The sequence below is a fragment of the Epinephelus moara genome, chromosome 3 (assembly GCF_006386435.1).
Source record: "Epinephelus moara isolate mb chromosome 3, YSFRI_EMoa_1.0, whole genome shotgun sequence".
Classification (NCBI taxonomy): Eukaryota; Metazoa; Chordata; class Actinopteri; order Perciformes; family Serranidae; genus Epinephelus; species Epinephelus moara.
In genome coordinates this window covers 11,600,079-11,627,078 of record NC_065508.1, presented here as the reverse complement: position 1 = coordinate 11,627,078, position 27,000 = coordinate 11,600,079, and the positions used below count along the sequence as shown (strand labels likewise).

At 40.2% G+C, this 27,000-nt stretch overlaps 2 protein-coding genes across 3 annotated transcripts in view; one reads left to right on the top strand and one right to left on the bottom strand.

Moving 5' to 3' along the window:
* bod1 (biorientation of chromosomes in cell division 1) overlaps window positions 1-9,809 on the bottom strand; it is a 13,020-nt gene extending 3,211 nt beyond the window's left edge. Inside the window, exons 1-4 of the mRNA XM_050040981.1 lie at window positions 9,520-9,809; window positions 9,138-9,262; window positions 7,758-7,968; window positions 327-405 (exon numbers count right to left, since the gene is read on the bottom strand). Coding sequence (XP_049896938.1) covers window positions 327-405; window positions 7,758-7,968; window positions 9,138-9,262; window positions 9,520-9,669 — 565 coding nt within the window. The 5' untranslated portion in view covers window positions 9,670-9,809. The remainder of the gene's footprint in view (window positions 1-326; window positions 406-7,757; window positions 7,969-9,137; window positions 9,263-9,519) is intronic.
* Window positions 291-14,903, top strand: htatsf1 (HIV-1 Tat specific factor 1). Of its 2 annotated transcripts, none has more exons than XM_050037362.1 (10): window positions 291-860; window positions 10,828-10,992; window positions 11,471-11,705; window positions 11,898-11,945; window positions 12,071-12,225; window positions 12,353-12,516; window positions 12,663-12,759; window positions 12,855-12,944; window positions 13,049-13,186; window positions 14,470-14,903. In XM_050037362.1, exons 2-10 carry the CDS (start codon window positions 10,828-10,830, stop codon window positions 14,734-14,736), a joined length of 1,359 nt encoding a protein of 452 aa, XP_049893319.1. In that variant the 5' UTR covers window positions 291-860; the 3' UTR covers window positions 14,737-14,903. The 2 variants fall into 2 exon arrangements, with proteins under 2 accessions (XP_049893319.1, XP_049893308.1); XM_050037351.1 differs by lacking the exon at window positions 291-860 and adding an exon at window positions 9,955-10,148.
* Window positions 14,904-27,000: the final 12,097 nt, after the last annotated feature.

Genomic DNA, 27,000 nt, shown 5'->3' with positions numbered 1-27,000 from the left:
CAAAGCCATAGACCACTATCAATGATAGAGCTGGACAAAAAAAAAACTCATCCAGTGCATGACCATAAACAAACTATAACCTGCACAATTTGATGAAATGCAAAAAAGCACATAGCTTTTAATCACACCATGACCAATCCTCCTACAGAGATCGCCCCTGGCAACTTTGCACATGTTTGAATCCAGTATTTTCCAACAATTAACGAGCCAAACGTTAATTTCTGGAGACCACCAGAGGCTCATTTATTTGAGTCAGTATTGTAAATATCTGTATGCAGTGTTACAAAGGATAGTCAGTAAACAGGTCACCTGCTGTCAGAGCTCACCTGTGCTCCGCAAAGAGAGGCTCCTTTTGGCTTGGCTCGCCTGTTTCTCATGGACATCATGCAGATCCATGGTCAGCACCTGCTGACAGGCCGGGAGCAGAAGAAACACAAAGAACACAGCGGACAAATTCGGCTGCATGTTTGGGACTAGTCGAAGACTATTTATTTGTAACTAACGTGTTTGTTTTATAGGTTGGAGCAACAGGAGCACAGCCTTGCAGAGGAGTTCCCACTATAAAGTATCACCGCAGCGTGAGGGCTGGAATATATAAAGTTGCGCGTTCACGTTGGTCTCCTCCAATCACAGCGCAGCCCTGTGAACGCGCACCACACTGGAGCCAAAAGTTTATCAATGATGAGAAAAAAACAGGAGCGACAGTAGCAGAGTATATGGGATAGTGTTTTAGCTTATCGGTTAAACGATTATGTGTCTCCGATTTCCAATTTTATTATCCAATTACGCACAAGTGGATGGAGGAGGGAGGGTAAATGCTCTTATAAGGTCTTCTTCCTGTTCATCCGGAGTCTTCGGGGGTAGGTGAAGGTCAACCACTCAAGACATCCACACTCAATTATCCCGACAGTGTGTGTGTGTATGTGTGTATGTGTGTGTGTGTTTGAGGGTTAGCAGCTGCTTTCTTGGCAGGGAGACGTGCAGTGAGAAACGTATTAGGAGCACTCAGTCTGAAAGAGAGAGGCAGCAGAAGTGTGTGAAGAGGGTCAGGTTTTACAAAGTGCTACATTCCTGTAAACTCACATTTTTCACATTATATGTGTCTGACATGCTCATACACATAAGCCTAAAGTTGAATATCCAGTAACACCCTCTGATAAGGCAATATTTAAAAAAGCTATTATTGATGGTAATAAATCATTTGCTAGTGCTTATCAGGTAAATCCAATTAGCCTATTGATCAGAAGAAACATCGGGTTGCCAGGTAGTGAGAAACCCCGTTGACCACAGTATTTCCATACAGCACTTGAGTCATGCTCACAGCTCTGCAAGAGCGTACTTAAACACAGTGGTGCTTAAAGCTGAACATGCTCACAAATACGGTGGTAAAATGCTGATGTTTAGGAAGTATCATCATTACTATTTTCACCATCTTAATTTAGAGCAGTGGTTCCCAACTGGTGCAACCACAGGGTCCAGATGTCGCCCTACTCATTAGTTTAAAGTCTACACAGTTTAATATATTTAACGTCATACTTGCGTTTGGCCATGTCTTCGAGTTAGTTTGCTGTCTCTGTTAAGTAGCTTTCCGTTAGTCACTCACTCTACAGCAGGAAAACGCACTTCAAAATAAAAGCTCTGTGCCAGAAATGCATGGAACTTAAAATTAAGTGTGTTTTTTACAGACTTGACATGTTTGTGAGTCACTTGTGGTCCATTCAGAGTAGACCCACTTTTGGACCACGACCCACCAGTTGGGAACCACTGATTTAGAGTGTTAGCATGCTAAAAGTAGCAGTAAATACAAAGCGCAACTTCTGGGGCTGAAAAATGAAGCCGAAACAAAGTGTCCAAAATGCAATTCCTTGAATGGCCACTTGAGGCTGGATCCACAAGTGAGTCAATCCCCATAGACACCCATGTTAAAATCCCCACCTCTACAGCAGAGGTAAACGTGTTTACGGCCTAGTACAAAATAGCGTTGGTCTCTATCCCCCATTCATGACAATTGCACCAGGGGGGGATTTTTTTTATAACTCACCAATTTACATTTTTTGGAGGAGTAAAGTTAGGCACAATTAAGGGTTGACCTCTTTAGGTTAGAAGCTGCGGATAGTGATCTTGGCTTCTCAGACAGATCTAGCTCTCGCTCTACCCCACAGCTCCACCCTGTCATCTACATATGGTCACTTCTTGCTCTAAAAAAACAAGATGGCAACAGCCAAACTCGAGGCTTCAGAATGGCAGTCCACAAACCAATAGGTGATGTCACGGTAGGTGCCTCCGTTATTTTAAACAGCCTAAGTTACATCCAAGGTTTATGGGAATATCATTATATAAACAGAAGTGTTGGACACATTGAAACTCTGACTTGATGATGACAAGTTAAGGAATCACCAAAATGATTACAGTTCATCCTCTGAGTGTACCAAATATCATGGTAATCTATCCAACAGTTGAGACATTTCACCCCAAACCACAAAATATGAATCTCATGTTGGTGGTAAAGGAAGAGTCAGGGGATTACTAAAGGTAGCAGGCTTCATCCTCTGATGACCATGAATGCTTTTGGCTTGGTTGTTGAGATATTTTAGTCTGGACCAAAGTGGTGGACTGACCAACCAACATTGCCATTCTAAGATATCCCTAAGGATCTATAGATATCCCTAATAAAAAGAGCTGAAGGGAAGACTTCAACTCTTCAAAATCATGGGCGACTGGAAACAAAAAAAGAGCTATTCAGTACATTAAAATCGGTAATGAGGCTTTATATTGGTTACGTTAACTATTGTTAGTTTTTAGAAAATATGTGAGCTACATGTCACATCAAAGAGTGACATGTTTACGAGTCAAAGGTGAGTCAAGCTTTGATGTTTTTCTTCACAATATGTTCAAATCTTGCAAACTAGTTGTTGTGGCTGCATGTTTTCTCTCATGACGGCCATGACCTCTGACCCTTGACATCAACAAAGAGACAGGCTGCAGTCATGTGACACTATGACCCGTCTCCAGGAGTCAAAAAAATACCTCCTACCTCTCCCTCCTTGCTCCCATGCCACCTTGGGTTTATCTACCCTGCATCCAAGAGGCCCTCAGTGGACGTGGTTTAGAACACGTATGTGTGTGTTGTGTATGTGTGTGTTGTAGTGGAAGGTCAAGGTACAAAGACAGGGTGTGTTTATGTGTGTATCCATGCAGGGGCCCGGTTGGGAAAGACATAGTACGGGAGGTGAATGTTTGAACGTTTATTGGAGTTTTGGAGAACTTTTTTTCTCTGACATTTCCGCTTGTTCTGCCTCATCCTGCTTCAAAACAACATCCCAGAGCTCCTGTAACACAACCTCAGATGACCACCCACACAATGACCCTTCACCCTGACACAAATGGCACACTAATGCATATAGACACCACTGTGCAAACAGTACACATGCAAGACCCTCCTGTGCTCTTTGTCTCACATGATCATGTTGTAAACACGTCTGCCTCTGTGTGCGCGTCTGTGTGCGTATAGATCACATTAGTTCAGTATCTGCTTTGTGATCGTTGATCTGAGGAAGAAGTATTACTACAACTTCTGGGTTCATAGACTTTTATCAGCAACCTTTTATGCCCCTATATATTCAGTTCACAATATAGTGCTCCAGGGATGACGTTTTTCTGTAGGTCGATGCGGAACTTAGCATGGCCCTGGTTCCCTTGGCAAAAAGCCTATGGAATATTTCCACTGGATTCTGGAGTATTGCAGCAAACAAACATTTTGATACCTACACATTTTGTTTAGCAAGATAATTGTCACAAATGAGCATCACTGTTATGATTTTTAAAGCCTAAATGCGGCCACTCAAAGTAAAACGCTAATGTTAGCATATGCACAAACTGCGGTCGCGTGACTTAACATCACCACCACCACCACCACCACCACCACCACAAGACTGTAAAGCCGTGTTCGGCGTGATGACATTCTGTAGTCTCATTTATCAAAACATGAAAGTCTCCTTAGTTTGTATTCACCACAGATCTGATTGTAGGCATCTAGCCAAAAAAAAAAAACTGTTGACTTCGAGACGAGGGAACTTAGAGTGCTAAAATGTAAATTCATTTCCAGGTTTTAGGATTCTACTTAATCCACTTCAAAGAAAACAGTGCTGGTTTTCTATGGTTTCACGTGTCAGTTCCCACAAATCACATGCAGATAGTGTATTTTTATATGCTGAGGGTTTGACATATTTGCCTTTAATATAATGGAGGTATTTCTAATTTTATTTGTCTGAAAAATTTGATTTTGGAAAAACTCTATGGCATTGATTTGGCATTATTTCTTTTTAAAGATATTTTTATGGGCATTTTTTGCCTTTAATTGATAGGATAGTGAAGTGTGAAGGGGGGAGCGACATGCAGCAAAGGGCCACAGGCTGGAGTCGAACCTGGGCCGCTGCGGCAACAGCCTTGTACATGGGGCGCCTGCTCTACCACTAAGCCACCGACGCCCCTGATTTGGCATTATTTCTTCAGTAAAAGAATTCAAAGTGGTCCACATATTAAGTAGAGTTGCCTTTGTTGAATTTAAAATACAACACATCTTTTGATGCTTTAAGCACCACAAGAAATAAATCATTTATATTTTCACCAAGCAAAAATAAATAAAAAATATTAACCTAATGGGTATTTCATTGCTTGATGTTTACATGGGAAATAAGGATTATTCAAATAATGCACAAACATATTCATTATACGTTCATTCACAAATTCAATTTATTCAGTGCAAAACTTTAGGTATTGACTTCACACAGCACAGACACATAATACACACACCACACAGACGAACAGAGGGCAACAGACTTACAGACACACTCTCTGACACACTTATTTGTGTTAACATGTGGATGAGTCTCCTGCCAAAAACAAGGTAAATCAATAAAGTTACGCAAGCTGTGATAACACACACACATACACTTATAACTGACTGACTGAGGCTTAAAGGAACACTTCACCCACACAATGAGCATTTGTGTATCACTTAGTCCTGCTGTGTTGCCTTGAAATCATGATGAAAACTTTGTTTTTCTTGCACGCCTCAACAGGAAAAACAACAAACATATTGATATATTGATCAATTGATTTGGGACCATGTTTAACAATAACAAACTATATCAAAACATCCATTTACAAACTCTCACACAACTTGTGCAATATAATCAAAGTCTCATTTATCCAGTCGTATGCTCACATGTTTTCGTGAAAATAAAAAAAAAAAGTATAATTGGAGTCTGGCTTCGAAGAGAGCATTAATAAGGTTCACTTTCAGTTCAGTTTTGAATAGTAAAGGCCCTGACACATCAAGTTGATGGGCGGACGTCAGTCAATGTTGGACTGTTGGTGAGTGTCTGTCGCCCTAGTCCAGGGGTTGGCAACCTTTACTATAAAAAGAGATTGGCCAATAAAAGAAAGAAAATCTGCTTTGAGCTGCCGAACATACCTGAGCCTCATAATAAAGGTAATACAGCCTTTTAAAGTCAAGTTTAGCCTGTCAGCATTACTATCAGATCCAAATTAGCATTCATTAATATGTTTAAACACAAGGTGGCTACTCTGCAGTGGGCTATTTTTGATTATTTGGTACTTTAACTTTGCAGTGATGTCAATGAAAGCAAACAAATTTGTCCAGAAGAGAAACAGAAGTGAGAACAGTAAACAAACAGCTAAAGTCAAGAGGGAGTGAGACCAAAACACACTTGTTACATAGATTATTTTTCTTTAGTCATTGAGCTCTGTAGCAGAAAAGTTTCGTAATGATTTGTTATTGTTCACTGGCGCAAGGTAAATATGTTCTGTTCTTTCAACATGGGATTATATTGATAATGTGCTAACTGGCTAACTAGCTAACTAGCGTCAAAACGGTCTTCCAGTTTCCCTTTTTGAATGACAGATACAGACTACTGCCACCTGCTGGTGTGGAATGTTCTCTCCTCACGCAGGCACAGAACGTTTGCAGTGGTCGGCCCTCAGCTTTAGTCTTTGCATGTGTTAATGTGCAACTTTTTGGCTGAGACACAGGTGAAATGAGCAGTCTGCTTTCGTTGTCGCAAGTTCTCTGAAGACCATTTAGTATGTCTGGGCCTCAAGGTTTTAGTGAAAATGCATGTGTTTGGAACTAGATATGAGACTTCGATTATACTGCACGAGTTGTGTGAGAGTTTGTGAACAGATGTTTAGGTAGAGTTTGCTGTTGTTAACTCAGGTCCCCAATCAATAAATAGATATGTTTTGCTGTTTTCTGTGGAGGCATGGAAGAAAAACAAAACTGTTTTCTTCACAAATTCAAGATAACACTGCATGATTAATTGATAAACAAATGGGGATTTTTTGGGGTGAAGTGTTCCTTTAAACCTGGATTTACAGAGGCTTTCAGAGTTACCCTACTGAGTTTCACTTTTGAGCCTTTAGAGCAGAAACAAAACTAGACACAGGGACACTATCTTTGGCTTTCAGCTATGACTTTTAAACGCTGCATTAAAAAAAAACCTAAAACATTATGCATGCCTCAACAGGGTTGCTGGTATGTTTAGCAATACAGAATGAACACAAGTACTTTGAGTGTGTGTGCCCCCTCCTGACATGACCTGTGTGGCTCATGCAAAAGGTACAGAGTCAGTCATCACTTAATACGACTCATGACTTCAAGTTGTACGCCTCATATAGTAATACAGGTAGATAGGACATGTATATGTTCTTGGTGGTGGAATCAGGGAGGGTGGGCTCTAAAATATCACCCCAGAAATACTTTCAAATGCCTAAATGAGAAAACCTACCCCATCTTGTGGTACTATTTATGATAATGGCTCTGGTCTCTGTTTTCATTGCAGAAAAAAGTTCACTCAGAGCAAAGAATTGTCTGTGTGGCACACATCTTTTCACAGACTTACCCAACATCTTTACATGCACCAGAGTATCTTTACTAATGAAAGCAAAAAGGAACTACAAATGGGTTCAATAAGAAAAAGACAACAGAGATGAACATGATGTCAAATGTGTTTAGTAAAGCACATAGGATGCACAATGAATGCTACATACTACATACATGCACCAAAAGGAAACCTGACACAGTGTAAAAAATTACAACTTCTAGCTACTGCTCAAAATATATTTACATAAATATCTTTCAATAATTCAATTTGATTTAGAAGAAAAATGCAGGATCTTGTTCTTCCTTGCTGGAGCCAGCTTGTTGACTACATCCAACATGTTATCTGTGGAAAATGTCTATGCACACAAGCAGCTTGATTGAGAAATCTGCATTCCACGTTCCAAAACTTTCCAAAGGAAAAATCTGTCTGATAATGCACATGATAAAAAATAATCAAAATCAATAATCCAGGTTTGTGCCATGTTTTAGGAGGCAGAGCTGTGCAGTGGACCACTCAGCACTGTCCAAGTTCCCCAGCAGTAGTCTTGTGCAGCACCGTCAGGCAATGAAACATCTCATGCTGAACATTTTCAATGCAGAAACACTCTCGTCTTTTAAACTGAGGTCGCAAGAAACAACCTCTTCTTCTTCTTCTTCTTCTTCCTGCCTGATGTTGCGCCTTATAAAAGGCTAACACAGCCACACAACATTATGTGTAGACCGGCATGTGTACCTACAAGCACGAAAGAAAATACAGATTACATTACTACATTACATTACATTACTTTATTTCCATTTTATTTTCTTTTTCTGTTCTTGATCTTACTATACTTAAGATTTCCAAAAGACCTCAGGGGGTTTTGGGGCCCGATGCAGACGGGGCCTCCTGTTGTTCTGTCTGTTCAGATGGTGCAGAGTTAGGACACGAGGCGTTCTCCTCCTTCCTGTCTCCTGACAAGAAGTCATGGATGGCAGTTTCTATGTGCGGCCGGAAAGTGTGGTTCATCTTGGGGTCCACAACTTGAGTGATGATCCGGTCTACACCAGACTCCAACATACCCGATCTAAAGGAAAAAAAAAATAAAAAATCACACCAGAAACCAGAAATAAGAGTTATACTGTTACTTGATTTAGGGAAGTAAGATTTTTTTTTACTGTTAAGTATGTTAAAAAAAAAAGAGTAATGAAGCTTTTTTTCAAGTCCATCCTAATCCAAATTTAATCAAGGGTGAGTTAGGTATGGTCACCATCAAAGGGAACTCGATTTAATGTAAAGAAATAATCAGTTTACTCTTCATGGAGTGTACTACATATCCCTTGAAACCAGTCCTACAATGACTTCTGTGGTTCTAAAGGAGCTTTCTAAAGTCACACACTTTTGCACACTTCAATACTGTGATATTTTATTTTGTGTTACTGTATTGATTCTCAGAAACCCTGTATCGATTTAACTGTTTACACTTTTTTAATTAAAAAATTAAAAAAAAGTTTATATACAGAATCCTGCAACTGTTAATTTTACAGATAAAAAAACACTGCTATGATGTTTGATCATACAGGGACTGTGATAAATACAAATGAAGATCCCACTGTTCTGATTGCATAAAAAAAGTAAACCTCATTATTATGCATATGGTATGTTCTTGAAACCACTGTAGCTTCCCTAAATTTTGATTTAAAAAATGCATTATATCACAATATACAATATACAGAATCATAACTCTTTAACTCTCTCCTGGGATTGAACCAGGAACCCTCTTGCTGTGAGGCGACAGTGCTAACTACTACAATTTCTTAAGATTGAGATTTAATGTTGATGCAAATTAATGTACATTTTGTGACAAAGAAATTTTTTTAAATTGTGATCCAGTGCGGCCCCTCTGGTGTGATATACAGTGTTGGCTACAGTCCAAGGAGATTGACATGTCAACCCTGGCGGTGGAGACAATATTTTGGTGTTTGTGTTGAAAACAAGAAAGTGGACTTTGTACTTAATATGGTCTTATTACAAGGGAAGTCTCCCATTCATAAATGTAAATACTTTGAGACTAAACCCTGCTTTAACCATTGTAAGAATGAGTTAAAACTCTATGGTAAGTCACTGAAACTTTTTCTTTTATTGTTCGATTTCCGTCATTTCATATCTAGTTTATTTAGTAGTTTATTAAGTAGCTGTACGTTTTACAGGCATAGGAAGTGTAATAAATCAAAGACAGTTAAGGATAACACTCACTGAACAACACTTTGTCTCAGTCCGTTTCTCATCTGGTTCTTGTTGATAGACGGGTTCCAGTCTTGTGTGCTCAGGTGTGACGTGACGTAGTTGTCAACTTTCTGTCGCAGGTTCTGATAGGCAGGCTGGCAGCAATGACAGCGATGTAAACTCGGTCATTACACAGCAATAACATTACATACAGGCTCAACACACTGTGCGTGGAAAGTATATTGTAGCAACAATGAAAAGATTACACTAATTTCTCCCATTTAAGTACGCAACGGGCTAACAGCTAGCTAAATGCTCGAGGAATGCGAGTCAACATTAACTTTGAGTTTGTCTTGCTAAGTTAAACCACAGAGATAACGTTAGCCCCGGTACGTTAGCATTAAGTGAGTACCTTCGTATCAACGTCGGCGAGACAGTCCCGACGGAACTCGTCAAAAAGCCCCCGGTTCTTCAGATGCTCCACAATCATACCGATCAGCTGCGGGTCTCCCGGAGGCAGGTTGGCCGGAGGGACGTTAACGTTACCACTACCCTCCGCCATACCAAACCGAAGTTAAGATTTATTTACACTTATTTACCTGCTAACTACATAGAAAGCTAGCTTGCTGCGTCGGCGCTTGTTTTCCAGTAAAACACGCGGTCCACTCGCTCTGTCTTCAATAACCTGCGGGCGGGGTGATCGTGCGTTCTGTGAACCATGCTGTTAACCGTGTTATTTACTACGGTGAAACGGTAGAAGCCGTGTTACAAGTCGAGCGCTTCATCCCTAGTTGCCACGCATGCGCGTTCGAAGCCTGACATCGGAAGTACTTGTGGATTAGGGGTAAACGCACAGGGGTAAACGTTAGCGCGCAGTGATTAAAGTTAGCCTCAGAGGAAAATTAACATAAAACACAAGCTGAATTCTTAAAACAGAGAAGCAGAGTGTGTTCTGTACTTAGGTCTTCAGACTGAAATAGTCTGTCTCGTCAATCTTCGCACCTACCAGATCTCACTTTGCCTGGACTATTGTTGTAAAAGGTAACGCTAGCTAACTAGCTGTGTTGGCTAACATTAACTCATTACCTCACCTACGGTACTGGACTAATACTCTCAGGCACAGATCTTCAAATGTTACCAAATGTGCATCAACGTGTAAATTATCCCGATGTGAACTAAACCTCAACAGCCGTGTTAACACGGGCGGCAGGTTTTATTTATGTCCAAACCAGTAACTTTATAGCATGCAGACACTCATACAAACTGTCAGTTCTCAGTGATCACAGTGTGATGAATTAAAGCAACTGGCTGACATCTTTTTTTATGACTTACAGGGCGGTGACAGTGCTACTAGCAATCTATGATTGGTTAATGGCTTGTTTTTAAAATGGCATTATTGTTAGTCATGTGTCAGGAGCAGGCTATTGAAATATCACTGTGGCTGAGCAGGGTCGATTGTTTGTTTTTACATCACTGGTTCAACTAGGTCAGTGCCATATGCGTTTACTGACCCGGCTTGACCCAAGGGAACCGTCATTGTTGAACCTCACAGATTTTGCTTTATTTTTACTAAAGCTATGAGCATAGAGACCAGAGCCCTGTTCATCTTCTTTGCTTTCTCTTATGACTTCTGATGAATAGTAAGCAAATCATTCTTTTGTCACAACAACTTGAAATGTAATGTCTTATTGACCTGGATTATTTAACATTCTTGTTGCAGATGAGTGATCAAGCGAGTGCCAACAAAGAGTTAATGGAGCAGCTGCGGATGCAGGAACTCTATGGGCAGAGAAATGCGGATGGCTCTGACCCCTTCACCTACACTGACCCAGAGGACGGGACTGTGTATGACTGGGACCATGAAAAGAAGGCCTGGTTCCCAAAAGTATGAACTTTTTCTTACCTTTCAGCTTTTGTTTACCTGTGTTAATTTTGATCCTTTAAGTTTCCTAGTCCCTGAGCTTAAAGTCTTTCTTGCTACAATTTGCGTCGCTGTATTTGTAGCGGCCTTTGGTTTATAAATATATGATGCTGCATTTAATTGTATGTGGCCATTTTCGTCAACTGATTATGTGTTGTGCCTGTTGTTGGGATAGTAAAGCCCTGCTCTTGGCCAGTTTGGTTGACTCTGCGATGCACAGTCTTCCCCTCTTGCTCTGATCAGAAGAGTTGTGGCATAGCTTACTAGCTTGTATTTGCCACTACTCACACAGTGATAAAATGCATCATAAATGAACCAAACACAAGTGGAAGCACCAAATACAGATGTCACTGCACCAAACTGGCTTGTAGACCTCTTTTTTTGTATGTAGTAGTAACAGTTTCCTCGTTAAATGTTAAGTCGTTTTTTTTCTTTTCTCTAGATAACAGAGGACTTCATTGCAGCCTACCAGGCCAACTATGGCTTCACTCAGGAAGGAGATCCAGATGTTGACAAAGCCGCAGTGAGCGGCACAGAGCCAGCAGCTCCCAAACCAGACAGCAAGCCCTCAGAAAAGGAGAAACCAGGAAATGCCGCCCAGAAAACAGAGCCAGTCCAGCAAGAGACCCCATGTAAAGAAGCTAAGCAGAAAGGGGAGAAGAGGAAAGCAGAGCCAGGTAATCCTACCAGAGAGGAGAGAGAAAATAGGTGTAGTAGCTACAGTCATTGCGGTGTTTTTCCAGATTTCTCTCTCTCTACAAAAGTGATTATATTTGTCACCAGTATAGATTTATATGTACAAATTCTAAATTTAAGTTACAAACGCATGTTTTGATAAATGCTATTATCCCTATTTTTTGTCCTCGTAGGATGGTTTGATATCGACGACAGTAAAAACACGAATGTCTACGTATCAGGTTGGTGTCGCTGACATTTTTTCTCTTTGTCAAGAAGACAGCTGTCCAGTGAGTAGCTGACTCTGTTCATCCCATTTTATTCTTTCGTTCTCTCTTATTTTTCTGCCCTGGTCTCCTTTTCTCAGGCTTGCCTCCTGACATCAGCACTGAGGAGTTTGCTGAGTTGATGTCCAAGTGTGGCATTGTGATGCGGGACCCTATCACCGAAGAGTACAAGGTCAAACTATACAAGGACAAAGAGGGAAATCTGAAGGGAGATGGCCTCTGCTGCTATCTCAAGGTTTGTTTGTCCGTCTGCTTGCCTAAAACTGAATTTATGGTTTCCACGTCTGTGTGTCCGGTTTTAATATTACATTACACTGCAGTGAAGTTACCGTGTGTGTGTGTGTGTTTATGATTCGCTGCAGAAGGAGTCGGTGGGGTTGGCTCTGCGTCTGATTGACGAGTCAGAGATCCGAGGTTATAGACTCCACGTGGAAGCAGCACGGTTTGAGCTGAAGGGCCATTATGACGCCAGCAAAAAGAAGAAGAAGAACAAAGATTATAGGAAGAAGATGCAGCAGCAACAGAAGTAAACTCTACTTCCTTGTTTTTTTATTTAACCTTCCACAAGTCCAACCCTGCATGTAGGAATAAAACACTCCCCAAATGCTTAAGGTGGATCAAGAGAAGGCAAAGAACTGAGTATTTCTTTCGTCTGTGTTTTTGTCTGTGTAGACAGTTGGATTGGAGGCCAGAGAAGCAAGGAGAGGTGCGGAAGAGGCATGAAAAAGTTGTCATCATCAGGAACATGTTCCATCCCAGTGACTTTGAGGTGCAGAGAGATACACACACATACACATACATGCCCACGAACACACTATCCATTGAGGTTATTAATCTCCGTGGTCTCTGTGTTGGCCTTCATAGGAAGACCCACTGGAGTTGAATGAGTATCGTGAGGATCTACGGACAGAGTGTGAGAAGTTCGGGGAGGTCAAGAAGGTCATCCTCTTTGATGTGAGTATGATGTCATTTGTGTTGTTTCATAGTTATAGTAGAATAGTTTGAATTGTATGTTAGTTGCAGCAATAAAGAGCTGGTATGTGGTGTTTGTGCTCCAGAGGCACCCAGATGGCGTGGCATCAGTCGCATTTAAGGAGCCTGAGCAAGCCGATGCGTGCATTCAGTCGTTCAACGGTCGCTGGTTTGGAGGAAGGCAGCTGACTGCTCTGCTTTGGGACGGAACGACAGACTATCAGGTAAAACAAATGGGCATTTAGTCAGCAAGAAGGATGATGAAAATATTCCACAGAGATGCATTATGAAAATGCTGCAGATGCAACATTTTTGAAACTTTACCCATACTAGTGAATAGATGTCAGGATAACATCACAATACCCACAAATCAATACACTGCAGGAGCATGTCGGTCATCACTCGTGGAAATAGTGGCAATGAAGACCACTGAAGACTGTTGCGTAACCTCATGTCGCCTGTGTCCCGGCCAAAAAGTTGCACTGAACACACGGCATAGACTGCAGCCAACTAGCACGTATGTTCCACGCCTGAGTGAGAGGAAATGATACTCCTTACCAGCAGGCGGCGGGAGTCTGTGTTAATCATGAAAAAAAGGGAAACTGGAAGACAGATAGGATGGTTTCAAGAATCTACTTAGCCAGTTAGCACATGGACAGAACAACCCGACGTTGACAGAACAAAGCGTATTTATTATGCGCTAGTGAATGTTAATAAAAACAACTACGTATCTTTTCCACCTAAGAGCTCAATGGCAAAAAATAAATAAATAAATAAATCTTACCTCATACAACACTGTAGCCACTTGTTTGGTTTCCTCTCTTCTGTTTCTCTTCTCATCCACTGAGCTGGGGTCTCATTTGTACAACAGTGTGTAGGTTCCATGCTAAAAGTCTATGTGCAGACAAAAGCACAAAATGGCGTGTGCAGAAATATGTCCAGATTTTTAAAACAAGATTTGAACTGGCTCATAATTTTAACAACTGAAAGGTGTTTATGGAATCACTACCACAAATAAAGAAAAGGGTGGGATTGAATGTTTATGATAAAGTGGATCTATAAGAAACGTGAGATATGAGGTGAACACGCACATTTAATTTCTGCAATCTGGCTTCAGTTCACCACCTCACCGTATACGTCACCAGTTTCCCTTCTCCAAAATGATGACTTTTGCATTGGGAAGTGCCGCACGTCTCTTTCAGGCCTTGTGTTGTGAATACGCAGTGATTATACATGAACTGCTAAATAAGAGTGATTTGGTTCACTGATGTGCTCCGCCATCTCTGACGCTGATTCAGCATGCTGTATCTGCTGAAAAAAATCTAACAAGGACCAACTAGTGCCAACGGTGCAGGACACAGCACAAAAATAGGTTGAAAGACGCTCACCAACTGCCTGATATTGTCCGATGACCAATCACAGCCTTGGTGTGTCAGGGCTCTTAGATTAACCTGAACTCTGCATCTGGTAAGAATTTGCAACCCTCATGCCCATTCTGTTTGTGCAGGTGGAAGAGACGACACGTGAGCGGGAGGAACGACTGAAGGGTTGGTCTGCTTTCCTGGAGGGAGACAAACAGAGCCAGCAGAACAACACCACCAAGCCAGCAGAGGGTGCCACCACCACCACCACCACCACCCCCACTACAGAACCCACAGAGCCCTCCAGCACCACAGAGCCCAAACAGCATCCGAAATCAGAACCACAGCAACAGGACGAGGGAGCAGAGTCTACAGACAGCAGCCTAGCAGGAAGTGATGATGAGGAAGCGTAAATACTCACATGTTCATCGTTGGTACCCATGGCAACCAATTAGGACAGTCCTGCTTGAATTTTAACTGTGGAGAAGCTCCTTGTTGAGCAGGCGAGGAGGAGGAGGAGGAGGTATTTGAACAGTTTGAGCTGTTTTGTAATGTAGGAAAATAAATTGTGTTAAGATAATTTTGTCTACCTTATTTTCATCTTTTTGGTTTACATTGTAACAAGACCTGCACATCACAGCTTTCCCTGAATTTCGGTGTGCAAGTTTGTTTCCAGTTTTGTGCTGATGACCCTAAAATATTAATGAACTACAGAAGATAACAGACTGAAACTGTGCTGGATTTGAGTTGGAGAAGATTGTTCTGCTTCAGTACTCATTACACTCAATTTTAAACGCCCACAACTTGCTTTCATTTCTTCTTTACTTCTTGGAATACATTACAATTTTTTGTTTTAAAAGGAACACTTCACCCACAAAAATCATCATTTGTATGTAACTCACCACGTGTGAGATTGGCGTAGTGAAGAAAACATTTTTCTTGCGTGCTTCTACAGTGAACGAGGAATAAAAAAAGGTTGAAAATTATTTATGAGTTGAAGTAAACAGGGTTGCGTTTAACAACAGCGATACAATATCAAAAAATCCATTTACAAACCCTCACACAACTCATGCAGTATAATCTAAGTCTCATTATCCAGTTGTATGCGCAGTACTGACCGAACAGGTTTTTTTCGCTAAAACCTTATTTAAAAATACATGAGTTCAGTGTAACACTGGGTAAATAATTGATATACAAATGATCATTTTGTGCGTGAAGTATAGTTTGTAAAAGCAGATTTGGAACACAAACAACAGCTAAATATATAGTTTATTTCATATCTCCCCCATTATGGCTTTGCAGTTCAGCATGTTGCGTGACAGCGAGGGATAAGAGAAGAAAATACATAGATATACAGACACCAGCTATTGATTTTTTAAATTAAACAAATTAATAATATTGCAAATACAAATTAAACTTTTGTTAGCCCACTAGAATAATAATTGCTTTTTCAATCCACATACACTTTGCTGCAATAAAATTAGTTGGAATGAGGAAGTGTGGAAAACTTTACCTGATAAAACAGATGTTGACAAAGTTTTCCTCTGGGGTAATTTGCAGTTTAAAAAAAGGAAATAAATCCCAATGTGTTTCTGCAATACTCAGCAAATCACAAAACGTATTGTGATAATGTTGTAATGTGGGGGCCCTGGGGATTGTCACCCCGAGTGACAGCACATGTTGTGACAGTAATGTTGCCGTTACCTTTGATAGTTTCTTCATTTATAATCAGGGTTTTATGTTTTTCTGTTTCCCCTCCCCGAGCATCAGAACACAAACCAGAATACTTGAAAGTCACCAAAAGATCATCAGGAAAAATCATAAAACCAAAAACAAACATATTGTTTCATGGTATAGATCTACACATTGCCCAAAACTCATAGAAACTCATGTGTTATGTACAGCATGTTAGTAAAAAGTCAAAATTAGCAAATTTTTACAACATCCAGCTTAGAATAAGTTAAAGCTTCGACACAGAGCACACACTCAAGAATGCTTTTTACCATCTTACACATCGGCTGCATTGCTTCAAACTGTTTCCTGATTTTAATAGATGGAATATGAAAAATTAGCATGCTGACTACTCAGGTTCAAACAGCCACACAGTATTTCATGGAAAAGGGCCTTTCATACAAGACAAGAAAGATATTACATTTACTTAAATGAAATGCAAACAGCAACAGATAATGGCCCTTTTCCTTTTTACTGTCCAGTAATCTCCGCGGAAGTTGCAAGGTCAAGGTGTGATAAGACAGACTTATTCTTTCAAATTCTCTCTTAAGATGCTCTCTCGTAAACTGCAAAGTGCATGTGAGTGCAGACAAAAACATTTTATAAAAATAAAGGGGAGACACCCCAGTTGAAAACAGTTTCATCACAAACTGGTCAATTTTGAGATTGAGCTATTTTGCTTCCATAACATGTCTTCTTTCAGATTAGTGGAAAGAAAACATCCAAAATACATATGTAGGTCTTTATTTTAGTTCAGATTTCTTTTCTTGAAATGTATTAAAGGGTACATATTTAATTAGATAATGCTGCATTTGCATTTTTACACAAAAAATTTAAGAAAACGTACAAAAAATAATTATCTAGCAACTGGTAATGTGTCATGGTAATATCTGTTTTTACTCTGTTCACTCTGTTTAGACTCTGTTGGTCTAAAAGTGTTCATAATTTTAAAATACATACCTTTTAAAAGGTTTATATGCAGGATCGTTAGTGATGGTTTTCGCCAGCGAAAGAGAAAGTAAAAGCCAACCCCAGATTCACTCTCATTTTGTGTTTCACCTTGTTATATTTGCGTTATTTTAGCACTGTGTCTGATGTCTGCTGCTTACAGTCTGGCACTTGGTGCTACCCTTTTATAAAGCTCTGACCTCACCTGGATTCTTTGGAGGTACACGGCTATAAACGCCCCGAGCACAGAACATAAGATAATACAGGCAGAGGGCAGTCTCTGCAGATAACTACACCATCACACACTTAAAGTGCACTAACAGTTAAGTCTCAGCAAAATCCTGAACATGCGACAAGCTCTTCTGGATATATGGAAGTCCACTCTTGGAAGGAAAATCTCCACTTCTACATGATGCAGACGGAGAACGTGAAAAAATCCTGGAAGGACTGGGAGACTAGGGCGAGTCAGGTCATTCAGGTAATGAATAATTTTTAAAAGCGGTGTCAGAGAGGAAACACTCCCACTGATGGAGGAGAATCTGGCCATGCTGGGGACAAGATGAAGATCCAGACAGAGTGGCAAACAAAACACAATACACTGGAGGATTGTCTTAGGTGAGCTTTAAGAAAACAGAGGAGCTGCAGAGACAGATCAGAGAGGTGGGGGAGAAGTGGCTCAACAAGGCAAGCAAGATGCAGCTGGGGATGAAACTCCTTATTCAATGAAATATTGAGCTTAATGTATGCCACATCAACTGATCATTCTGATCTGAGTTGTAATTTGTTGTATTGTAACAGTTTGTTTCACATCTTGTCTTTCAAAGAGAAAATACCAACGTATATGCTATCTCTGTTGTTTCAGGAGCTTGTCTTACAAATTGACAGAGACTAAAGATAAAAAAGGAGGGAGGGTGGCAACAAAAGAGACAGAAAAGAGTGAAGAGGCAGGGAAAAGAGACAAGAAAGAGAAGACAGAAAATGAGGAAAGAGAGAAAAAAGAGAAGGAAAAGACAACAAACAAGAGAAGACCAACATCCTCTCCCCTCCTCCCATCCTCCTGCCAACATGCTTTTACCAGCAAAAGAGGAGTCATAATTGATTTCTAATTGAATGTAATTTCTCAGTTCCAATAAAAAGTTCTTGCTTTATTTTTTTTCTTGTTTTCCAACATTAATTAAACATGGACATTTTGTGCTAAACAAAAGAAACTTCTTCCATCACTGTGTCGTCTCTATAAGACATCTCACTTCAGAGTCCGAGCATTAACCTCACAGTAGAACTAGGCTGTACAATCAACAATAGTATACTTATCCCATATATTTTTTTGAAAAACATTTTGTTGTTTGCACATCAGAAACCTCCAGAGGTAGAATATAACTAATTACATTTACTCAAGTACTGTACTAAAGCATGGGTGGATTATGAAATGATGGACCCTGCATTTTGTATCTCTGGTTGTTTTGTGTTTTTGTGTGTGTGTGTTTGTCTGTAGTCTTTTTGTGTCACTTTGTCATCATTTTCTGTCTTTTCACGTTTGTTTTGTCCCTATTGGAGTTATTTGTTGCCTCTTTGCAGTTTCTTTGCATCTCTTTGTGGCCATTTTAAGTCTCGTCCTGGTCAGCACCTGTTAATTTGAGTGACACTGTATTGATGAATACTGGAGGCCCCTGACACTTTGGGCCCCTGGGCCTGTGCATGGTAGATCTGTTCAGTAATCCATCCATTTACTTAAGTACAATTTTGAGGTATTTGTATTTTACTTGAGTATTTCCATGTTATGCTATGTTTATACTTCTACTCCACTACATTTTGGATTCAAATATTGTACTTGTAAAATATTCTCTTTTCTGTATAAGGGTTTCTGTAAAACACGATGAACACTAAAATCCACTAAAATTTGCACTACACATAAGGAAGTCTGGCACTAATCAATGTTGCTGCTGGTTTTAATCTCAACAGACAGTATACTATGTATTAACTATCATTCATAAATCTAATACAAATAAAACGCGAAATCTACCAACAAGAATCAACACAGTGCAAAATCACTGCATCTAACATTATAGCTCAAACATGGCACTTTACAAAGAACAAAGGGACTCACATTTTTCACTCAGTCACACAGATTGATGCCAGTGAGCCCTGAGTTCTGCTGCAGGCAGTGTGGTAGGACAGGCCTCACACCTGGGCTGAATCCACCCTACATAGTCTTATTAAGCCGGGCTCCTCCTCCTCCCTGCTCCTTCCCAAACAGTCCTCCTCAAGGCCTGCTCTTCACAACAGTACTTTTTTTTATTCCTGTAAATGTAAACGGCAGCTTTAATTACTTTGCAGATTATTATTATTATTTTTTAAAGATTTTTTTTGGGCATTTTTAGCCTTTATTGTGACAGGACAGACAAGCGTGAGGGGGGCAGAGAGAGAGAGGGAGTGACATGCAGCAGAGGGCCACAGGCTGGAGTTGAACCCGGGCTGCTGCGGTGACAGCCTTGTACATGGGGTGCCTGCTCTACTACTAAGCCACCAACGCCCCACTTTGCAGATTATTAATACAAAATATAATCAACTATTAAATTATGATATATCATTATATGTTAAGCTACCCAGCAGTATATAAAGTAATCAAAATGAGCTCCAGTTTTACCAGCTGCAACGTTAAAGCGGTGAGCAAATTAATGCATTCATAATTATAATCCAAAAAATATATAATATGCATTATTTTGAAATGGGCCATTCTACATAATGACTACTTTTGGCACTTTAAGTATATTTTAATCCTAATACTTTTCTTCTTTAGTGAAGTTTTGAATGTATTTGAATGCATTGAGTGTATGTGCACACTGTGTGCTCCTTTTTATTTATATAAAATATCTGAGCACTTCTTCCAGCTCTGGAAACCACCTGTCAATCCTTGCTACTGACAAAATCCTCTAACTTTGAAACATCTGCACTCCACCCTGCCTGACCACAAGAGAGCGCTGTGACCCTGCTGTTGGCTGTTTCGGTTGGTGAACCTTGTTCTCATATACAGTAGATATCACTGTTATGTCACCCTGGGCCCATGGCAGGACTGTCTGTTTAGAGTTCAACTTTTAAAGCCTTAAAAATCCTTTTATTTTTTATTCAAACTAAATATGATGTGCAGAAAGTGATGATAAGTAACAAAGTACAGTACATTTAGTGTCAGTACAGCTTTGAGGTACTTGAGTATTTCCATTATAAGCTAGTTTACACTTAATCTCCACTGTATCTATTATCCTTTTTACTTTAGGTACTTTGCCGATTCAAATTATTAATACAAAATATGAGTAAAAAAATAATTATTGGGCATTAAGCTACCCTTCAATATACACTAACACTGGCTTGACCTATCAGCTGCAACAACACAATTACATATAATATGGGCCAGTCTGCATGATGGGTACTTTTGGGACTTAAGTTTATTTTGATACTACGTACTTCTGGACTTTTACTTCAGTAGGATGCAGGACTTTATCTTGTAACAGCATGTCTACACCGTGGTGTGGTCTCTTAAAGATTTAGACTTGAAAAATACCTAAATAAAATATCTGAGTACTTGCCATTTTAAATATACTGAGCCTTTTTTTACATGTTCAAAACCTAATTATGTTTCAAGCACGCACAAAAAGTAATGATTTACAGTATTAGCATTTAAAAAAAAAAAAATTACAATACTTTATTATGTGTTATTTTTTCTGTTCATTCCAATGGACAGTTTCTGAACCTAATACTGAAAATGACAACAAATAGTTTCAACAGACCCTTTTTCAGCAAGAAACTGAGTTGATCTATTTACATGAATGGTGAACTCATATCTGTGATAAAACTGATGCCTTAATACAACAGTTTTATACTGTTACTCATGTCATTGCTTTGGAAATACCTTTTTTGCAAGGTGGAGTAAAGGGTACAGCACAGATTCTGTTATTAAATGAAAATATCCATCAGTGTTACTCAGACTTACACATTCACTGAGAAGCTGTAGCAACAGATCAACCTTGTGGGTGCATTTGTTTTTGCTGTTTTTCTGTCTGCAACTAAATGTGCTGCCGCAGTCTCGACCAGGTCTCCCTTGTAAATGAGATCCTTAATCCCAGCGGGACTAACCTGGATAAATAAAGCCTTAAAACACCCACAAAGCATGTAATGTACAAATGGGTGTATGTGGTGCAGAGAGTTCAGCTGGGCCAAGAACACAATACTTGATTTTGAACACTGTGTTCTCTGTTTTCCAATAAACTATGACTGCAACACAGTTTAACAGTAATGCAACAATATTGTATGAGTCAACAAGGAGGTGCAGACAGAGAGAGAGATATGGGATAGGAGCAGAGACGGAGGAGGAAATGGACAGAGCATGTGAAAGCGGGGTCTGTGTGTGAGTCTGTGTGTGTGTGTGTGTGTGTGTGTGTGTGTGTGTGTGTGTGTGCGCTCTGTTCCCTGGAGTCCACCCTGGAGATCGCTTGGGAAAAAGACCTCTAGGTCTGCCTGAGGTCTGACTTACAGCCAAGAAAAGCAAGACGAAAATAGTGAGGGAGAGAGAGAGACAGAGAGATGGAAGATGGAGAGGGCGTGAGAGGAAGGAGGAGCCAAAGACACGAGAAAGAGTGTGGACAAAGAGCTTTGTATCTGAGGAGAAAATGTATGGAAAATAAAAACATTCACATGGTGTCACACACACACACACACACACACATACACAAACTGCTGATTGGAACCATATGCTGACAGACAGAGAGAATAATGGGAAACTGTGAATTGTTTGATTTGTTTTTCCTCTTTGTTGCGTTGGGATGGAGAGTGGGCGAAGTGGAGGGGCTGGAAGGCGCCCGTGACCGTAGATGATGATCAGCCATGGGAAATTCCAGCGAGTAGATGTGTCCACTGCGTTGCATAGACAGGTCCTGCTCCATTAACTGCGCGCCCAACAGGGGGAACTCCCACTGTGTGAACTAGGAACTTGAGCAGCGGGGTGCCCAAAAAGTCATGCATCAAGTACAAATGGTGGTTCTGATATTGATTGATCACAAGCCAATACTACTGCTGACCTGCATCTCCCTCTCTGTCTTTCCCACACACACGTAAATAACACACTTTTACTGCTCCTGTGCCACAGACCCAAAAGCAGCTGTTTTCTTGATGGCTAAATTCAATTAACTGTTTAATGTAACGGAGAAAATAACTCAACACCTGTGTTATTGGCATTAAAGTGGGCAAGGACACAGAAGACAAACATGGCCTACTTGTGTCTGCCGGAAATCACACAACCTTATATACATACATGAACTGTACACATGGAGTCATATGGATCACAGTGATTCCACATAATGATGCAATTAAACAGGTTAAGCTCTTAAGAGAGCGCGGGAAAGACATTTAGCAATCGACTTCTCTGTTTTCCTTCCCATTCGGAGTCTCAGGACAGAACTGTGACAGCTGAGACAGGCTGAAGACAAGCACCTGTATGACAGCAAACATGCTTTAAGAGCCAATGAATGCTCTCTTTCTTTTGGTTTCACTTGTTCCTAATAACTGAAATATGCATAAAAAAAAGTGAGTGGGAGACAGGGAGAGAAAAGAGGGAGGTGAAGGAAAAGCGAGGTTGATTTGCTGCAGATGCTTCGGTCTACTGGGAAAATGACATAGGGTTGATTCTTTGTGGAAATGGGTGTGTTGATATTGGTATGTGGGCTAGTGAGAAAGACTTTGTCTCCCATATTTAAAATGAAATTTGACCAGCTGAAGCCGCCAGCAGTAGCTTTATGGTTGAGTGAGTCTGCAATTATGAGGTGGTTTGAATATTGAATGTGACAAGGAAGGTTTAAGGATGGGGGAACAGATGAAGGTACACTACCTTTACCTTCCGTAGCTGTTATGTGAAGCCCTTGAGTAAAGCAATGTAGTCTCTTTATCCTCATTTTTGGGTTTGTCTTGTAGAATTTAATCCTAGAAGAGAAGAAGGCACTAATTTTAACTGATTTATGACAGGATTAATGCAACAGGGCAAAACATGCATCAGGCAACAGCGTAAAAAACAAAGCAAAGCAAAGGTAAGTTCTTACTGTGTGCAGAGCAGTCTGTTGGATTGGTGTGTGGTTGTGAGTGTGTGTGCGAGTGTAAAAAAAGCAACAACAGGGGGCACGGCTTTAAATGAATCAATAAATCAATAAGTTAGTGCTTTTTTCAAATTTTAACTGTTTTTAACACTTTCAATTATACATAGCTGCAGAGCATCTGATTTTGAACAGCATACACCCAAGTTTCTCATGCATTCAAGTAGTATGTTCTTATCATAAAACCAAAGCAGCAACCTCTGGGGCTAGAAAATGAAGCCAACACGAAAATCCCTGAAACTGCAGGCTGTTTTTATGCACTGGTCATACACATACCTAAGAAAAGTAATGCAAAATCATTCATTCTATGTAATTATGAACCAGTACTTTGTGTATAACCCACATATTTTGGAAGGCTGTGATCATGTGACCAATGCGAAGATGGGAGTAAAGAAGTAAGTAGTCCACATAAGGAGGCAGGTTGAGGTGGTGTTTGGGTCAAACAAACACAGGACTTTCCCCAGGAGACCTGGTACTCAGAATCATGAAACCAAGTGAACTTTGGGTTGATTTAAGGTACGTCCGTCCCCATGTTTCATTTCCCAAACCCAACCTGTGTAACAATACTTGCCTAAACCTAGAGTCACCCAATCTTAACCTACTTAACTTTATGCTAAGTATGCAATTTTATGTTTGTAACTGTAATTGTAAGTTGGTAATGTCATTCTTGGGGCACTAATTTGTTAGATATCATACAAACCGTTGTATGAGGATACAATGAAAACTGTGGTTCCTCTAACGGCCACTTGAGGCTGGCTCCAAAAGCAAGTCAATCCCAATAGACCCCCATGTTAAAATGCCCAACTTTACAGCAGAAATAAACATGTTTACAGCCTTGGTCTCTATAGCTAATTTCCCCATTCATGACAACTGTATGAGGGGGTGAACACTTATAAAAGCCACCCATTTACATTTTAGTAAAGCTTAAAGTTATGCATAATTGTGTGTGTGTGTTTGGGGGGGGGGGGCACTTTGAGGAGGAGGTCACTGTCAGCTCCACCCTCTCATCCAAATATGGTCACCTCAGGTCACTTCTGGCTCCAAAAATGCATTGTCCATTATTTTTACACAGTCCACGGCTGCGACGGGACCCTCTTAAACCTGCAATAAGTAATTATTTGGGCCACTTGAGGGATGCAGAAACAAGCTTTAAACATGACACTTACAAATAATCTCTTTTTATTTATTTATTTTTTTAAGTTGATATGGTGAACATTTTAGTTTGTTAGCCAAGTGTAAAAACTTTTTTTTTTTGCAATATTGCAAGTGTATTTTTGGTGTTTCCACTTTTTAATGCACATGCTGAAAATGAGCATAACAAAAAGGTGGCTGAAAACACACTTAATTATCAGTGATGGGTTGCATTTGTCAAACTGAAATTCTTTGGTGCTAGAAGTAACTGGATCTGGACAAGCTCAAGATCTATGCAAAACTTTAATGCCTAGGGACACAAACTGTCTCAACCAACTGAGAAGTGAAAAGGGGCAAAACTTTGAATTTTTCTGAATGTGCATTGCGTTAACCATTTGTTTCAGCCAAAACAACAGCCGTGTTAATGGTCTGAGTCATGACCAAATCTATCTCTTTCTGCTTTGTTATGTTTTTTCCCGTGGGAAGTTTGGTGCTGTATCCTGTGTGTCTGATGATGTGTCCTTTCTATACGCAAAAACTATGACTGTGACACACACACAGACTTGTTCTGGTCACTTTACAGACATTGCATTACATGAACCCCGTGGAGATGTACTCTAAACTCAAGCAAAAAAAACAAAAACAAGTCTTAACTCTAAAGTTTAATGCTTTACCAGGTGGGGACCAGCTTTTTGTTCCCACATGGGACAAGAGTCCCCATAATGTGAGTGTATGAACATATTTATGTCCCCACAATGTCATTCATACAAGTCAGACACACATAATGTGTACACATAGGCACACACTTTCACAGTTTTGTGAAGCAACAATTGTTCGCCTATAGTTTTCATCCACCCATCTCTCTTGCCATTGGCCTTAAAATGTAGCCAACAGCATTAATTTGCAAAATCCCTATTCCTTAAATTTATGTGCCGTATTTTAATCAATATTTTCCTCATCAAGTCAGTACTAAAAACAACCAAAGAGCCAGTCCAAGAGCTGTTAGAGTTTGGCACTGGACATTTGAGCACTACAACAGTGTCTCTGTTTCTCCTGTGAGTTGGAATCATAACTCTGACTCTCATTATGTCTCCTCTGCTTTAACACTACGCCTCAGGCCCCCAGTTGTTATTTTAAATCTTTGCTAATTGTTGGACTTTGGCTTGGTTCCTTTCCATCACCTTATGAAATCCAGTTCATGCAATTAATGTGTACTGTGTTCTCTGTGTATGTGTGTGCGTGGTGAGTTTTACTGGCTGGCGATATCAATGTATTCAGGGCATGCTTGTGTAAATAGAGTGAAGTCACATGCAGGGAAGGTTTCCACTTTCCTTTACATGAATAATATTATTGTAAACTATCTGTGACCTAACCTTTTCTGCTATAACTTTCCTGCTGAATAAAAACACATGTGGCCGGTTTGTGGAAGGCTGGCCGCCGCTCGATGACATCACGGCTCCCCGGTGTGAAAGTGGCAGATTAGAGTAACTCTGGGTGCTTGTAAAGTTGGAGTTTGTGCTATATTTTAGCTTCTAGTCATGAAGACAATGCCAATTTTTCCTCCCATAGAAGTTTAGTTTTTCATAACTGATAATTACAGGTTTGAGGCATGACGTATTTATCTTCCACTGGTCATTGTTTTTGCCAAGTTGCACTTTAATTTGGATGTTTGTCAGAACATAAGTGAAGATATGACAGTGGATGCAGAGGTGTAGATTTTGGGGGGACACAGGGGACACGTCACATTCATTATTTAGAACATGGGCATTTGTCTCTCCTAATAAAAACATGGAATTAAAGTTGCAGAGGAGTTTTATTTTGGCAAAATTAAAGACATTAACTATAAATTGGTGCAGAAAAGGCACAAATTGGTGCAGAAAAATTCACCAGATTGCAGGACATTAAGTGTTTGACACTAATTTTCTGGTGGAGAACCCCCCAGGTCTCCCATTTCATATGTGTCCCCCACGATTTTGAAATGAAACCTACACCCTTGAGTGGGTGAGTATGTGAATGGATGTGTGAATGTTATGCAAAAAGGATGTCAGGCCTTCAGCATGTGGGGAAATGGGGGAAGAGTGTGTGTGTGTGCTTGCGTGTGTGAAGTGATGATGGTCGTGGGTGAGGGCCTGATTTCAAGGTCGGACAGGAAATGCCTGTGCAGATGGAACAGTAATGTGAACGCACTGAGAACAGTGTACAGGAAACAGCCTACTCTGCAGCTGTGTGTGTGTGTTTTTATATGTGCTCATGATTAAAAGCAGCCGTTTGCTATTATATATTCAGAGGAGGCGATAGATAAATGCAGTAATAGTCAACAGAACTAGGTGGTATGATACACCACAATTGAATTTGTTTGTCACTCCAATTCTTCCACTCTCTTTGTAGTGCAGATGATATTGCTGGGCACTGAAAACCTTAAGGGCCCTGACAGTGGCTGTCAGTTGCCGTAGATTTAGCAGTCTCGCACCATTGGTTCTAGTCTGCCCTTACTGAATCAGAGTCAAAGATGGTGGAGACTGGAAGTTCAGCTTAATGCATGAGAAAAGAAACTAAAGTGTGGAAAGTAAAAAAAGAGCTAACATCCCAGTTATGTTAGGTAAATTTATTCATTTATTTATCTTTTAGCCATTGAGCTATTTAGCAGAAGCTGTTCATAATCTTTCATGTTATCATTTACTGGTGCATGGCAAATATTCTTTGTTCTTTCCATATTGGATTGTGTGATTGATG